This window comes from Capsicum annuum, chromosome 1, assembly GCF_002878395.1.
Source record: "Capsicum annuum cultivar UCD-10X-F1 chromosome 1, UCD10Xv1.1, whole genome shotgun sequence".
Classification (NCBI taxonomy): Eukaryota; Viridiplantae; Streptophyta; class Magnoliopsida; order Solanales; family Solanaceae; genus Capsicum; species Capsicum annuum.
The window spans coordinates 137,210,442-137,225,487 of NC_061111.1; the positions used below are offsets into that span (position 1 = coordinate 137,210,442).

The window sequence follows — 15,046 nt, forward strand, 5'->3', positions numbered from 1 at the left end:
TGGCACCTGTTGAACTTAAGCAGTTGAAAGAGCAACTTAAAGATCTTTCAGACAAAGATTTCATAAGGCCCAGTATTTCTTTTTGGGCACACCTGTTCTATTCATGTGGAAGAAAGATGGGTCTTTGCGTATGTTCATTAACTATCGTCATCTTAACAAGGTCACAGTAAAAAATAAGTACCCTCTTTCGTGAATTGATGACCTATTTAAATAGTTGCAAGGTGCAATTTATTTCTCCACGATAGACGTTAGATCCGGCTATCATCAACTTAAAGTAAAGGAATCTGATATTCCAAAGATGGTCTTTCGAACTCGCTATGGTCACTTTAAGTTTCTAGTCATGTCTTTCGGGATAACCAATGCCCCAGTAGCTTTTATGGACCTCATGAATCGAGTGTTCAAGCAATATCTTGATATGTTTGTCATAGTATTTATAGATGACATCCTTGTCTACTCCCACAGTAAGCATGATCATACAGATCAACTTAGAATTGTCTTGCAAACTCTTAGAGGTCACCAGTTGTTCGCCAAATTTAGTAAGTGTGAATTTTGGCTAAGGTCTGTAGCCTTTCTGGGATATATTGTTTTAGTCGAAGATATTAGAATTAATCCCCAAAAGACAGAAACTATAAGAAATTGGCCTACACCTATCTTTATATCTAACATTTGAAGTTTCTTAGGTCTAGCGGGCTACTATCATCGTTTTGTTGAAGGTTTCTCTTCTATTGCATCTCCCATAATCCGGTTGATCCAAAAGAAAGTTAAGTTCCAGTGGTCAGATTCCTGTGAGAAAAGTTTTCAGGAATTGAAGACTCAACTTACTTCGGCCCCTGTGTTGACTTTGCCTGATGGTACAGATAGTTTTGTGGTGTATTTTGATACATCTAGAATTGGTTTGGGTTGTGTGTTGATCCACCACCTAATTCTTAACTCATAGCTAGCATAGTATCATAAATATACTACGAATTAGCTCATCTGAGAGAAAAATAAAGCTAATCTATCTAGACGCCAAAGAAATCCGCTAAATCGATGAATTTCTCTTTCGAGAAGCTTCAGCAAAATGTCACTCTATCAAAACATTAATCTACTAATCAATACGAGTACAGTGGTACTCATATTGTATTTTCATGCTTCGGACTCCATGTGGGCATACGTGCAGAATTGCACATTCAAAACCAACAACACGTTCCTCTACGCTGAAGGAACATTTATCCTCAAGAGTGGGTAAATTTTGAGCTCAATTGGTGATAAAATCAACCATCAATATTCTAAGGAGTTTGAAAAATTATGAGAAATAAATCATGGAATTGATGAAAACTTATCAAGAATTTAGAGATGAAATGAGTAATTCACGCTTACGAATGCCCCAAAATCACCTGTTGATGCTTCCCCCAACTTTTTACACGTTTTAGGGGTTTCCAGTCTTGAACTTGTATGAAAAATGGGAGAAAAATCGGGCAAAGGGGCCTTTAAGGCTACCCATGTGACGTTTAAGCAGATACTAGACCGCTTAAGCGATCACCGCTTTCGTAGCCAAGTGTTGCTTTAGTGGTACCCGTTGCCTGCACGCCCATCGCTTAAGCGGACCTCTATCCACTTAAGCTGCCTTCACTTAACCAACGAGGGATCCGCTTTAGTGACCCTCAGCTGGGCAAGCCTAAGCGACCAGCTGGCTGCTTTAGCAGTCCTTCGCTTAAGCTACCCAAAAAGCACTTAAGTGGGTGCACCAGTTGAGTGCACCGACTGGAGACTTAAAAATTTTTTGAGTCTCCAGTGATCTCTCGATATTTGTTTGAAATCCCGTATATGCAAACTATGCTGCCTTATCAAATTCGACATTTCAAACTCAATGGCGGCGAAACTTCCATCCGAGATTGTTTCGATGAAAAGAGGGTCCCACACCCAAGTGTTATTTTTCTTAATTTTTGACCAATAGACGAAGTGAGTCTGGAAGCCTTGTGACCCAAGCCAAAGGTCCATCTAGCCTAAAATCGATATTGTAGAGTTGTTAGAGCTATCAGAATCGGCATACGAGGTCGTAGCCTATTCTAACCAATGAAAGCTTCAAAACAGAAAATTGACTCTAAAAAACATACGAATTATTCGGTAACCTAATTGTCATCTCCAGCAAGTCATAAATGACTTGGGACAACAACTATCAAAAAGCTCTAAACGGCAAAAATGAACGAAAATGCAAAAAATTAACCTAGAAGGTCATTACAAAATGCTTGTTGATGTCATGTATGATATCAATGTTGAAGACCAATGGATGATGGTATAGTGATGTCAAATTGGCTCCAAATTGTCTTCTTCATCATCGGTTTCAAATTTTTCTGATGATCGTTGATTAATGGGAGTCTCAAGTTTGATTTATTGGAGGATTTTCTCAACTATTGAATGAAATCTCCACTTCTACTTGACCTTGCTAATTGCACAGCTACAATTGATTTTTGTTGTAAAAATGAGATTTGGATGGAATCGTTGGGCCAGATATCCAGGGTTGCGTAGAAATCATTTTTTCACATCCGACACATGAGCCTCAATTGAATCCCAATTTTTATACCACTTGCAATGGTCTTGGAGGGCTAGCCATGGAAGTCCTTTGTGTCCCTCTAACTTGTGTAAGGTAAATTTCTGAAAAAATATTCACGGAATGTGAAAACTATGAAAAAATTGTAACAATAGAGAAACTTGATGTTCATTATGAAACCTTTGAGTAAAATATTCATATTCTTCTCGTACGAGGGAGGAAGGATCTCAAACTTGTGACCATATATTGACCACCATTGGTGCACGAACCACCGAGGAAATTCAAAGACTAGTAGTTTTACCCATAGGGAAAACCAAGAGTACTTGCCAATGTTATTCTGAAAGGTGAATGCATTCATCCACACAATACAACCCAACGAAAACCAGGAGGTCGCGCATATAAAAGCCAGCGTACGCACCTTGCACGACGCCTGAAAAATGGACGACCTAATATGCACTGCCTCGTGCAATGGGGCACGCTGCACTTGCACCAGAGCAGACCTACATTTTTCTGAAATTTTAGAAGTGTCGAAACTCATCCGATCCACTCGGGAACCAACCAAAACCATCCCAACCAGTCTAAAACCCCAATATCAATTTACTTAAAAATACAGGATTCAAATAGTACATATAAGGAGTTTGATTTTTACCAAATAAGAGATAGAGTAGTTCCATTCGATTGATTTTTACTCTATCAATCATACTAAAGAGTAAGCAAGTCACTGCTCAAGGTCAGGAAAATGCTAATGAAATGATCTGTAGAAAGTATAATATCAAAAAACTCCAAATATTTTTTCAAATATTTGGATATTATTTAAGGAAGTTTTTCATTAAAGGTTGGCAAGAAAAAAATCTGACAAAATATACAGATAATGATGGTATTAATTAGTATCTCTTGGCCTCTCTTTGATCTTTCTCAAAGAAAGGTAGCTACATAAATTATCTTCACCAAAATCCTTTCCTTGCTGTGAGCTGAACTAATATATCCCAATTTGATATGGAAATAGAAGGCTGTATTCCAGTGTAATAAAATACGATATGGAAATAGAGAAAAAAAAACTGGAAAAAATGTCGCTACATTTCATCAGGATTCTGATCCCTCTTCCAAACAATCTCCAAGATGAGGAACTTTGTCCTGTGTCGACCTGCTCATCACATCAAGACCAGAACCAAGACAGAAGCATGAACTTTGTCATACTGAATTTTGATTTACTTCTAGTCTTTTGAGAGGCATAAATTAATGAGAATAAACACCAATGAGGAAAAACTATTGCGATTATGCAACAGTAACTTCAACTGAAGGAATGATGACGTTGCATTTCTGTATCACTCCAGTCGAGGGTGCGGAATGCATGCTCAATAAGACCAGCAGAACTGCAAACTTACATTTTCTTTTCATGTTCCAAGTATCAATTCTAGTGGAAATAGAGGTCTATCTCAGAAATAGAAAACCACATCTCAAGTCACAGCATGGTTTCTATATTGTATAGGCTTGGAGTTCATTTATGTTTTTGCGAAATGAGAGGAACCAACCAAGTTAGGAGTAATATGGTGAAATTGGGGGAAATGAGAAGTGCAGACGCAAATGAAAAATTGTACCTTCAATAAAATGAAGGAAAGATGGCCACAATCTTTCTCTAGGAACCTTAGAGCAACTTAATTTATCACTTCAATAACTCATGTTTTCCCCACAAAACATCCTTCAGATGTACCACTGCCTCCTTTGTCATTCCACTGGGAAGGTACCTTCCATCTACTCATCCTATTTATATATGCATGCGTTCTTCTTCCATGAACATGCCATCTCTCTCTTTGTTAAGTACTAAGTTACGTAAATACTGGGCATTCGCAGCCCCTGTGCTCTGAACGGTCTCAGAGAAAACACTTCTTTCGCTAAGCAGGAGGTTCTGTGGAGTATCATACTCAACAACCTAATATAAGCAAGAAGCAAATGTTAGAAGGAAACTAGAGATATTATAGAAGGAAATGAAAGAACAGTGGAAAAACAAGATTCGCAAGAATATACCTTCCCAGCATCAAGCACTAGGATACAATTAGTGTCAATTATGGTACTTAGACGGTGAGCAATAATGAGCATTGTACACGTTTTGAATTCTTCTCTTATGGTTCTCTGAATAAGTGCATCAGTTCTAACATCAACAGCTGCTGTGGCTTCGTCAAGAACAAGGATCTTTGACCTTCGCAGTATTGCTCGAGCCAGACTTAAAAGTTGTCTCTGTCCAACACTAAAGTTCTCGCCACCTTCTGAAACCTTGATTTAGCCAAAAACATCACGACAAAAGCACCATTTTAAGACAGTCAATCCTACTCAATATGTGATAACCTTTTTCCCTCGGAAGCATCCCAAAAATTTTGACAAATTCAAGTAAAATTCTATCCATATTAAACAAATTTAACAAATGCATTAAACAACTGAAATATAATCTAGAACATGTTTTTCCTACCAAACAAACTTGTCTAGTTATCATAACATTTTCTTCTACCACAACATGTGTAAAACGTATATCAAACACTTCTTTTTAGTATCCATCACTTGATTTGTAAAGAATTACATAAACCATTCTGAACAACAACAGAAACAGCTATGCTTCGATCATAACAAGCTGTGGTTGTCTACATGAATCCTCATCCAAAAGTTTCTCCAACTTTAAGCATTAAGTATAAATCTCAAGATTCAGTGAATGGAGCAAGATGAGGCTTATCAGCCGGAAGTCATGTCCCCAGCTAGAGGAGAAATGGAACTATCCTCGCGTCTTCTTCCCTATATTCATTCCTTCCTTAAGGGGAGTTCTCATTCGAGGATTTGAGAGGATTCTCATCCAGCTCATAATCAGCAAAATAAGTACAAGAGGTCTCACCCGGTGGGCCAATAAACACTTTACCTACACGATAGTCAAATGAGCATCATACTGCGTCATGGAAAATCGAAGTAAGGGAATTGGAGACTTCCCCAATCGGAGAGAAGAGGAGTGACCTAACTAGGAAGAATTGAAACCGTAGAAAGTGTTCCAGCTTCACCGTCCTTACCTTCAATCCAATCTGATTTTGATTCTGCGGAAAGTCTTTCAAGTTCGGATAAAATCACCCAGTATAACCCTCCTAAACTGCCCTAGCTTCTTTCCCATCGGCCATGGTGGTACATCCTTATTGATTGGGAATCTTTCAGGAGGAAACTGCATATGAATAAGGCACACTCTAACCCCTAAACTTCTCTCCTAGAGGCGGGTGCTTTACTTCCTGCTCTTTGTTCATTCGGAGAATAAGGTCTGAAAGGACAACTCTTAATAAGATCAGATGCTCGACCCAAACTATTAACATCTCCTGATTCTCTTAAGGCCACAAATCACAAAAAGTCGGGCAAGAGCGCTATCAAACACTGTTTCCCTGGAAGACGAACTGGGCAAAGACTAAGGGAATATCTTTTCATTGCTATAAGGCAGATGAAGTTCGGCATCACTAAGAGAAAGACCATCTTCTAAAATTCTAGATCCCATCTTTCATGCTTTTGGTTTCGTGGAAGGTGAAAGGGCCAGGGACAGAACTCCAGGAAAATGACTGCTGAGGGAACACTTTCCAGGGACAAAACAACATTCTGTCACCCTCTCTTCCAGATCCTCCCTTTTACGAGCCAAATCACTCTACTCGGGATTTCTCTCCTTGACTACACCCTCTTCGACTTTGCTACTCGAACACTCATCCTGAGCAATCTCTTCCTGTTCAGCAGTGTCCAGATCTGGCATCTTCGCGTCTTCTTATTCAGCGTCCTCTAGAACCGCAAAACGGTTCGAGCTAACTAAGTCCAATTGGATCATCCACTTGCACAACTAGTGTCCAGTTCCCTTTGCTATTGTCACTACTGGTACCTGATCCCGTCGGCTCGACATTTTTGCAAGCACCAACCCTTACTCAATAGGGCAATTCAAAGAGGAGAATGAGGACAACAAACTACCGCTAAAACTCAGACTAAGAGTACACATTGTATGATTGAAAACTGTCAGTGCATAGTACCCAGTGCTTGCAAGTCTGACTGGTGCCTTCTCTCCTACAGTGCTTCAATCAATGTTAAGTCTAACTACACCCGCAACTGACTACTTATTGAAAGACCAAACAGGAAATAAAAAAGTCATACTACAACTGTAAATAAACATTCCCTCCCCGCTCTGACTTTGATCCACTTGCCCACACGACGTCTTTTTCAAGATAAGAGGTCAAGGGGCTAAGTGACCCTCAAAAGTCGTCTTTTGTATCGCATCAAGAAAACTGACATAGATAAGATGATTGCTTAAAGAGTTCCATTGTCAAATTGATCTCAAAATTCAATCCCAATAGTAGTTGCTGCCCAAAGGTGCTTTATGAAAGTCGGTCTACAACTGTGAAAGTACGATTGATTCCGTCGATCAAATGAAAATAGCTTCTTGATTTTTTGGCTTGACTACTCTGCTTACTTAATACAAGCCTTATTTAACCTTCTCAGTCCACTTCACAACCCAACAAGCTCCGGCTCGAAAGCAAGAAGCAAGGGCGCAGCAGCTGCGCGAAAGCCGTTGCGCCTTAGCGCATCCCTTTTCTTGCTCGCTAGCCATGTTTTTTTTATTGCAGCTAGCACGCTTGATTAATAAGATAGAAAAGGCCTTTCTCCCTTGTTTGAAGCCATATAAGGCTTTCTTCAATCAAAAAACAATGGGGAAGTCTGCCACACCAACCCTTTAAGAAGTAGGGACTCTTGTGCCGCGAAGGTCACTCAGTGAATCGATGGATCACACACTTGGAGATAGGGTTAGAGGCATGCCCGACTCTTTAGAAAGTATACAAGAATCGAAAGATTAAAGTCAAGGGACAACAGTAGATGTGAGGAATGGCACCTTCGCCCTACTAAAGAAGTTCGCAAATAACGGACATGCTAAGCACGTACCCAACTAAGTCAACGGCGAGGACCCTTTAATTGACGATGCGTTCTATTGTCAACAAGCGGTGGAAAACAAGGCACCTTTCCTTAGAGTCAAGTGGTTAAACGCCCCTCTTTTTAAATATCTTGCGAAGCAAAGAGGACAGGTTTGAAACTCATTCGGTCCTCTTCTCCTGAAGGTAGGCATTTCCCCAGGGCACTGGTATGATGACTCTCTTAGTTACAAGTGTTTTAGGGAGTTGAATGTTTTATTCTTATTAGTGGCCTACGTGAATATAAGCCAAGAGCAAGGACTCCGGAAAGTCAAATTTTATATTGTAAGTGCAAGTCGACGTTCCTAATATGAAAGTGAAAGACGTCCCAAAGTTGGATCCAAAGACGTTTAAGTCTAATTCCAATCTGGATATAAAATTCAAGTTCAATCGTAGAAAGTGAGATCTCTTTTACTCTGGTCTTCTTTTCTCTTTTGAGTCAGGTTCTTAAGACAGGAAATTTGATTTTCTGAATATCTCTCTTCCGGCCTGGCATATTAAGCAAGTTAGTTAGAGATCGAAACTAGACCTGAGAGAGATTAGACTTCCAGTAAGAGCAGGTGCGACTTAAGTTAAGGAGAGTTGTTCACAAGCAGTAGTTATGCGCTCTTTCTTGTTCCGATTCAGAAGAGGTTGTGCACCTTTAGTTGCACTATAAATTGAATAACCTTTTTTTCGTATCGACAAAGTGCATGTATTCTTGGTTAATAAAAACATAAGTATCGGTTGGATGACTGATATTATAAGTAGGACAAAGGCCTTCAAAGAGAAATAAAGGATTTTTTGAGCATTTTTCCACTAAACCAGGGAATCCCTTTCTTCACACTATTATTTGAGAAAGAGAGAGAGACCTATGCTTAGTAATTTACTTCAGTCCACATTTTTGGTAACCAAAGGTGCACTCTAGGTAAGTAAGTAGTCCCGTATAAATTCAGAAAGGCATAATGCATAAACATGCCCTTTAACTTTATGTCAAATCACATCTATGACCTCCAACTTTTGGTGTGCAAAAGTAGGCACTTAAACTTGTATAAAATTGGACAAGTAGACACATATATTCTATGTGGTGTCCTACGTGGCCAATTCTTGTCCTATGTGGCATCTTACATGTATTATGCCACATAGGATGTGTGTGTCTACTTGTTCAACTTTATACAAGTTTAAGTGCCTACTTGTGCACACCAAAAGTTGGAGGCCATAGATATGATTTGAGGCCAAGTTAAAGGGCATGTTTATGTATTGTGCCATTAAGAAAACATTCATATATGGCACTTAAAGAGGTTAATCTTAAGCGTTGGAAGTTACTGCTACGGGACTCCCCCACATCTAGAAAGGATAGGCGATTGAGATAGAATAAGGCAACAAAATTTTGTTGTATATGGCTCAATCCTTTTAGTAAAGATTGGGTCGACTTTAATTGCAATTCAATTAAGAGAATGAAGGCTAATTACTTGAGTTCTTACTCTTTATCCTTCGTTATTTCCTGCTAACTTATCTGCTAATATCTACTATTTTTACTTATACAAAACATCCGCTGCTGCAAAATTAAATACAATCTCTTTCCAGATCTCACAAGTAGTAACTCATTCCGAGCTCCATTTGGAAGCCTCGCAAAGAATCTCCTTACCTTCTCGAGAAAAAGCACGTCCTTCATTACGAGTTTTTACACATGCTTCTAGAGCTACTTGATCAGCTATGGTACCCCAAGATGGCCTAAAGTTCCTCCACCAAACTGTTGTATGGAATCATCCGCAAAAGATCTTGATCAGAGCAGGCATATGCCAAACGTGAATAACCTCCTGAAGCCATAGGTAGAACACCTAGTAAGAGACCCTTTTGGGTAAAATAAATACCACAACTTCAATCTTGTCCAATAAAATTATCACGCAATAAATCAACAAAGCCAAAGTTATGTTTCTTTCGCTTCAAGTGAATATATCTCCACCAGACATACGTAACGCTTTGGCTAATACCCGAAAGTAGATATCATGATTCTTCTGCCTATCATTAACCACATGCATTGCATGGTAGATGTGAAGAAGCAGACCATTATCTCAGTAATAATGAGCCAAGCTAGTATTTGATGTGAATCCCCCCATTAAGTAGTATAAGTAGCCATGCACTACGATCAGAATGCTCAATTCTCTAGCAAATACAACTCTTTTGATCATTTCTCCACATCTACCTGCAGTAGCATTCAACTTCAAGTAATGCCCTTTGATTTCACCTATTTCAGTCAGTGCTTTATAAAGTGCTTCGGCACAAAATAAGAAACAATCTCTCCAACGCATAAATGGTAGTGAGTTCATGTTCTCATCATCTTTGGTGAAATCAAGTCCACCGCCAAGACATTCATAAACAGCTCTACCATAGTTTTTACCAGATAACCCCAATTTAAGTTTAATACAAGAATATTATATTAGAACAACAAACATTCACAAACAACATACCAAAACATATACATACATGATAATTATAACACAGTAGTATACTTGTGTGTGTCTCAAAATGCGTTTATTTCATTCTTTTCAAATGCATAATCCAGTTTGTTACTCTAAGTAGCTACCTAATGTTTAATTATGGTACTTTAAGATGAACAAAATTCATCGGTTGTATGAAAAAATGGAAAAACATTCTTAATTTTTAACATAATTCACCAATCACCGGGACTTCCTATGGCTGTAAATGGTCGAAGAAGTTTATATCATCCTAAAACGCATTTATGTCGGAATATCCTGCTAAGAATAGAATGATCATTGTTCCACAATTCAAAGTCCTCAGTCCTTACAGAGTTTAACCCCGTGTTATCAAAAGCAAAAAGCGCAAAAACACTAAGGTTCATTGGTGCTTTACGCACAAAATGCAAATAAAGTGTGGGCTTTAACGAAAAAAAGGCGCAAATGAAGAAAAAATATAAATAAATATGTTTAATCCAAGACTAATAATTATAAGTAAGAATGACAAATATATCAACAAAGAAATTGAAAAAGATGTAGTTAAGTGAAATACCAACTATGTAGTGTCACTGCTTCGTAAGAGGTTCATTAGCAAGGAAATGTATGCCTTAGAACCTTGATGACGACATTGAAGTGCACATTAAGTGATGTGAAATGCTCAAGACGTTTTGAGCATTAGTTTAAGGCTAAAGCGCGCCTTTTCAGCCTCTGTCTTAGGAGGACTTTGATCATGCAAGATTATGCCTCTACCTTACAAGGGCTTATTAGGTACCTAAAGAAGAATTTCATCTAGAAAGAGTGAAATCTAAACATTCGGGTCTGGGCTAATTCTCGAAAGCAGTAATTTCCCACACCTACTGATAATTTTTACACTAATAACTTCAACTTGAAGCAGATTGAAAGGACACAAGCTCACCTCAGCATCTAGACCGAAGGCATTCCTGCATATGACATCCTTCAAGTGTGCCCGCTCTAATGCCTCCCATAAGTCAGCATCATTGTGTTCGCTAAAAGGATCAAGATTAAATCGTACAGTACCTAATGAAAATGAAAAGATAATTAATGAGAAAAACATGCATATCCGTAATCATTTTATGGCTAAACCGTAGTCCTGCAACAATAACTTCAGCAGATATTTGAGTAATAAATAAGGGTCACTAGGTCAGGGGCAAGATTTGGTAGTCCCAGATTATATCAAGAGCAAGCAAGGTCAGAACATGCATGTCTATTTTTCATAGTAGCTAAAGGAATTGGAATAAGGTAGAAGGAATTAAAAGAAGAGAAGGAAGAAGAGTAAATGAAGGGGAACTAATTCTGAGGTTTATCTAGTCCTGGATACCCCAATATAGATCAATACCCCAAAACAAGATAAAGGATCTGTATTTACCCAATACCTAGTGCTACCAGATGCAGGATAAACCCAGATAAAATTTTAGAGAAGACTTTATCGCATATGTGATTGTGTACCTCAGAGCTTGGTTTTCAGGGAGAAGATTGTAACAAACTTAAGATTTTCACCTCACAAGTTATCATGGAAATCTACATAAACCTACCCACATTTGTACTAATTACCAGTGTGTGAATTTGTATAAGGAAAAGAACATGGGGTACAAACTCATTCATCAGCATCTAGCATAAACACTCACGTTTGCTCATAATATAATTCCAAATGATTGAGCAGGCCGATTCAAAATTGATTTATGCATGCACCAATTTTGAGTGGCATATTATATTTTTTCAATTTGTGCCAGTCCTGGGCTGTGGAAGAGTAAGCAGTACCGAAAACAGCTGAAAGAAAATTATGTACCAGAGAAAAGAACTGGCGATTGGGGTATGATACTGAGAGCACTTCGAAGATCTGTCAGTTCAATATTAGCAACATCACAATCATCAATCAATATTCTCCCTCTTTCAAGCTCCACAATTCGAAATAAAGCATTAAGCATACTCGATTTTCCAGCACCAGTTCTTCCAACAATGCCAACTTTCTGACCTGAAGAAATTTCGAGCGACAAACCATGCAAGACAGGAGGAAGTCCAGGTCTGTAACGTAGGACCACATCCTCAAATTTGATGAACCCTAATGATGGCCAATCTGGAGGAGGCCGGCTGCTAATAACATTTTGAGCCTCTGATGGCAAATCTATATATGTACCAACACGCTCAACGGCATTTAAACTATTTTCAGCTCTACTTGCTTGTCTCAGAGTATTGCTGAGTAAGGTAGTAATATTCAAAGAATAACTTAGGAGAAGACCCACAGTAGCAGCAACCGCAACCTTGTCATCTGCTCTCCCATTCTGTAAAACAGCAAAAGTTGCAGTCAACCAGATCATTATGCCTCCTAGTGTTTCAAGCCTTATGGTAAGCCAGCGGTTTGTACTTGTGTTGGCAAGAGTGAATCTGACATTGTTGTCCATAGATTTCCCATTAATGGCAGCTAAATGGTCATGTGCTTTATATGCACGGATGGTTGATAAACCATTTACAGCTTCTCCAAACTGTGCATACACAGGGGACCTGGTAATGGAATCTAGACGTTTCACTTCGCGGGAGGTATTCTGTGAAACATACATGGCAGTATTATATCATCTGATCCTCATTATAGAATAATGTAAAATCAACAGTTGATAAATTATCATGGACTGGGTAATATGCCTAGAAGAATGGGAAGTAGACAGAAGCAGTATCTGCTTAATCAAGAACAACAGCCAGAGGCACACAATCACTTATGAGGTTAAGTATTCATACACACATGCCCGATCTTTCAGGATATAGTTCCCAAACCTGAAAAGGAAATATAAGGGAACAAAAGTATCTGCTCCATCAAAAACAACAGCCAGGGCACACAGGCATGGACAAAGTGAACTATTAATAATGTAGAGAAGACAGACATCTCACATGTAGTCCTGAAAACAAAAAGGGAAATACAAGGGTACAGGACTAATACAGAAAAAAAAAGTTTCTATAAAAGAATCTGAGCATCTACCCGAAACCTTGAAGTAATGGATGGAGTAGCCTACTATCATTATAATCTATTTGGAAACCCTTAGGTAGCTGATCAAGGGACATTAGCATTCTTTAATACCCTCTTGTACATGTCACCTGATTATGGGGTTTACGCGTGAATCTAATTTTCGTTTCTTATCCTTGCCTCCATTTGGTCTAAGGTAGAGAGAGATGAGGCTCAACAGGAGCGGGGCTGCAGTGGAGTAAAAGAGAGTACTCTCAATAGGCTAATGAGTTGGCTCGGAGCAATACTAGTGGCTCTATAGGTTGAATTGAAAGCGAAGGCAGAGTATTTTATTGTCTCAGTGGAGAGAGGAGAAGCCAAGAATGATGGGCATGAAGAGAGAAAAAGGGCTCATCAAAGTTTGACTCAAATACCATGTGAAAGAATATAAGCATTCACCCCAAAACTTAAGGTAATGAATGGAGTAGCCTAGGACATTATAAACACATTTGTAAACCCTACACAACTGATGAGAGACAAATGTAATAATCTCCTACAATAAGAGATGTTTTCCACATAGCATTGCAACTTCCTTCAATCTGTCAAGCATTGTCAAAAGTTTACCCAAGCAGCATATTAAATGGCAGCAATACGAATTAGCATTTTCATCGTAAGATTTTGCCCCCTACATCGTCAAAGTTTGTAGCACATATAAAACTGGAAGTCGGTGTGGGTCTACTATAATTTTCACCCCCTTTATAACTTGTTTAACCTATGATTTTGGATTTGAATAATTTTTACTATTCATACACTTAACATCATTAAATAAGGATTAATCTTAGTATTTTGATATATTATGGTTAATACTCCTCCTGCGCAAATATGCATTCATTTAGTTCAGTTTTTAATGCTACATGATACTTGCTCAACACTTTTCGGTCATGCCATTGATATGTCAGATGCCATTTCATCAAGTTTACAGTTACTTTGACATATAAAATTTAAAACTTTAACAATCAAAACCAAAATATTTTAGCACTGAAATATTTCTACTGGTCATATCATTAACATGTAAGAGGCCAATGTATCAAGTTTACAGTAACTTTGACATATAAAATTTAATATTAACCATCAAAAATACAAAATATTTGGCACTTTATTATTTCTCGTTTCTTGTTGTCTTTGTTAAATAAGGATTATTCTGGGTAATTTAATATATTATGGTCAATCCTCCTACTGCACAAATATGCATTCATTTTGTTCAATTTTCAATGCTACATGATACTTGCTCAACACTTTTTGGTCATGCCATTAACATGTAAGATGCCATTTCATCAAGTTTACTGTTACTTTGACATATAAAATTTAAAACTCTAACAATCAAAAACAAAAATATTTTATCACTTAAATATTTCTACTGGCAATACCATTAACATGTAAGAGGCCATTTTATTAAGTTTACTGTCACTTTGACAAATAAAATTTAATATTAACCATCGAAAACCAAAATATTTAGCACTTCATTATTTCTCGTTTCTTCTTGTCTGAGAGAGAGACTGAAAAGTTGCTCTATTCGCTTAATATGCTAATTAATATTATTGGATCTCCAAAATTTTATGTTTTATGTATGTTATAGACTGAATAGAGACTAAAACATGTTGGTAAATGATGTGGATCTCATGTCTCATCCACGTCAATCAAGTGTGAAACATTCATGATCAGAGGCAGTTAAATTACTAGCTTTGAACAGATTCAGGTGTTCAGATGAAATACAGAGTAAAGATGCAGAATATCAGAACCAGACAAGTAGAGGTGTTAATTATTGACCTTCTTAATATACTAATAATGTTTATCATTACTTTTGTATTGCTTCTGTGAAGAGTCCCACATTGGCCCTTTAAGGGACGGGGTGATCTCTTTAACAAGGTTTGGCAATCCTCACTCTTGAACTAGCTTTTGGGTTTGAGTTAGGCCCAATATCCAGTTCTCTACCATGGTATCACTTATCAGAGCAGTCCATCCCAATTCGCATTTTCGATGTTGCGCCCACATATTAAATTGCCCACACATCAGATGTCCAGTCTTGGGTGTGACGGGGTGTGTGAAGAATCCCACATCGGCCCTTTAAGGGATAGTGTGGTCTATGTAA

At 38.1% G+C, this 15,046-nt stretch overlaps 1 protein-coding gene across 16 annotated transcripts in view; it reads right to left on the minus strand.

The window, feature by feature from the left end:
- Positions 1–3,300: 3,300 nt before the first annotated feature.
- Positions 3,301–15,046, minus strand: part of LOC107879895 (ABC transporter C family member 12) — a 119,895-nt gene continuing 108,149 nt past the window's right edge. For 12 of the 16 annotated variants that reach the window (XM_047407576.1, XM_047407556.1, XM_047407568.1 and 9 more), the window contains 4 exons: positions 11,752–12,505; positions 10,861–10,982; positions 4,556–4,801; positions 3,301–4,460 (listed from right to left, as the gene is read on the minus strand). In XM_047407576.1, the coding sequence (XP_047263532.1) occupies positions 4,296–4,460; positions 4,556–4,801; positions 10,861–10,982; positions 11,752–12,505 (1,287 nt within the window). In that variant the 3' untranslated portion in view covers positions 3,301–4,295. The other 4 variants (XM_047407564.1, XR_007052600.1, XM_047407586.1 and 1 more) reach the window with 4 other exon arrangements.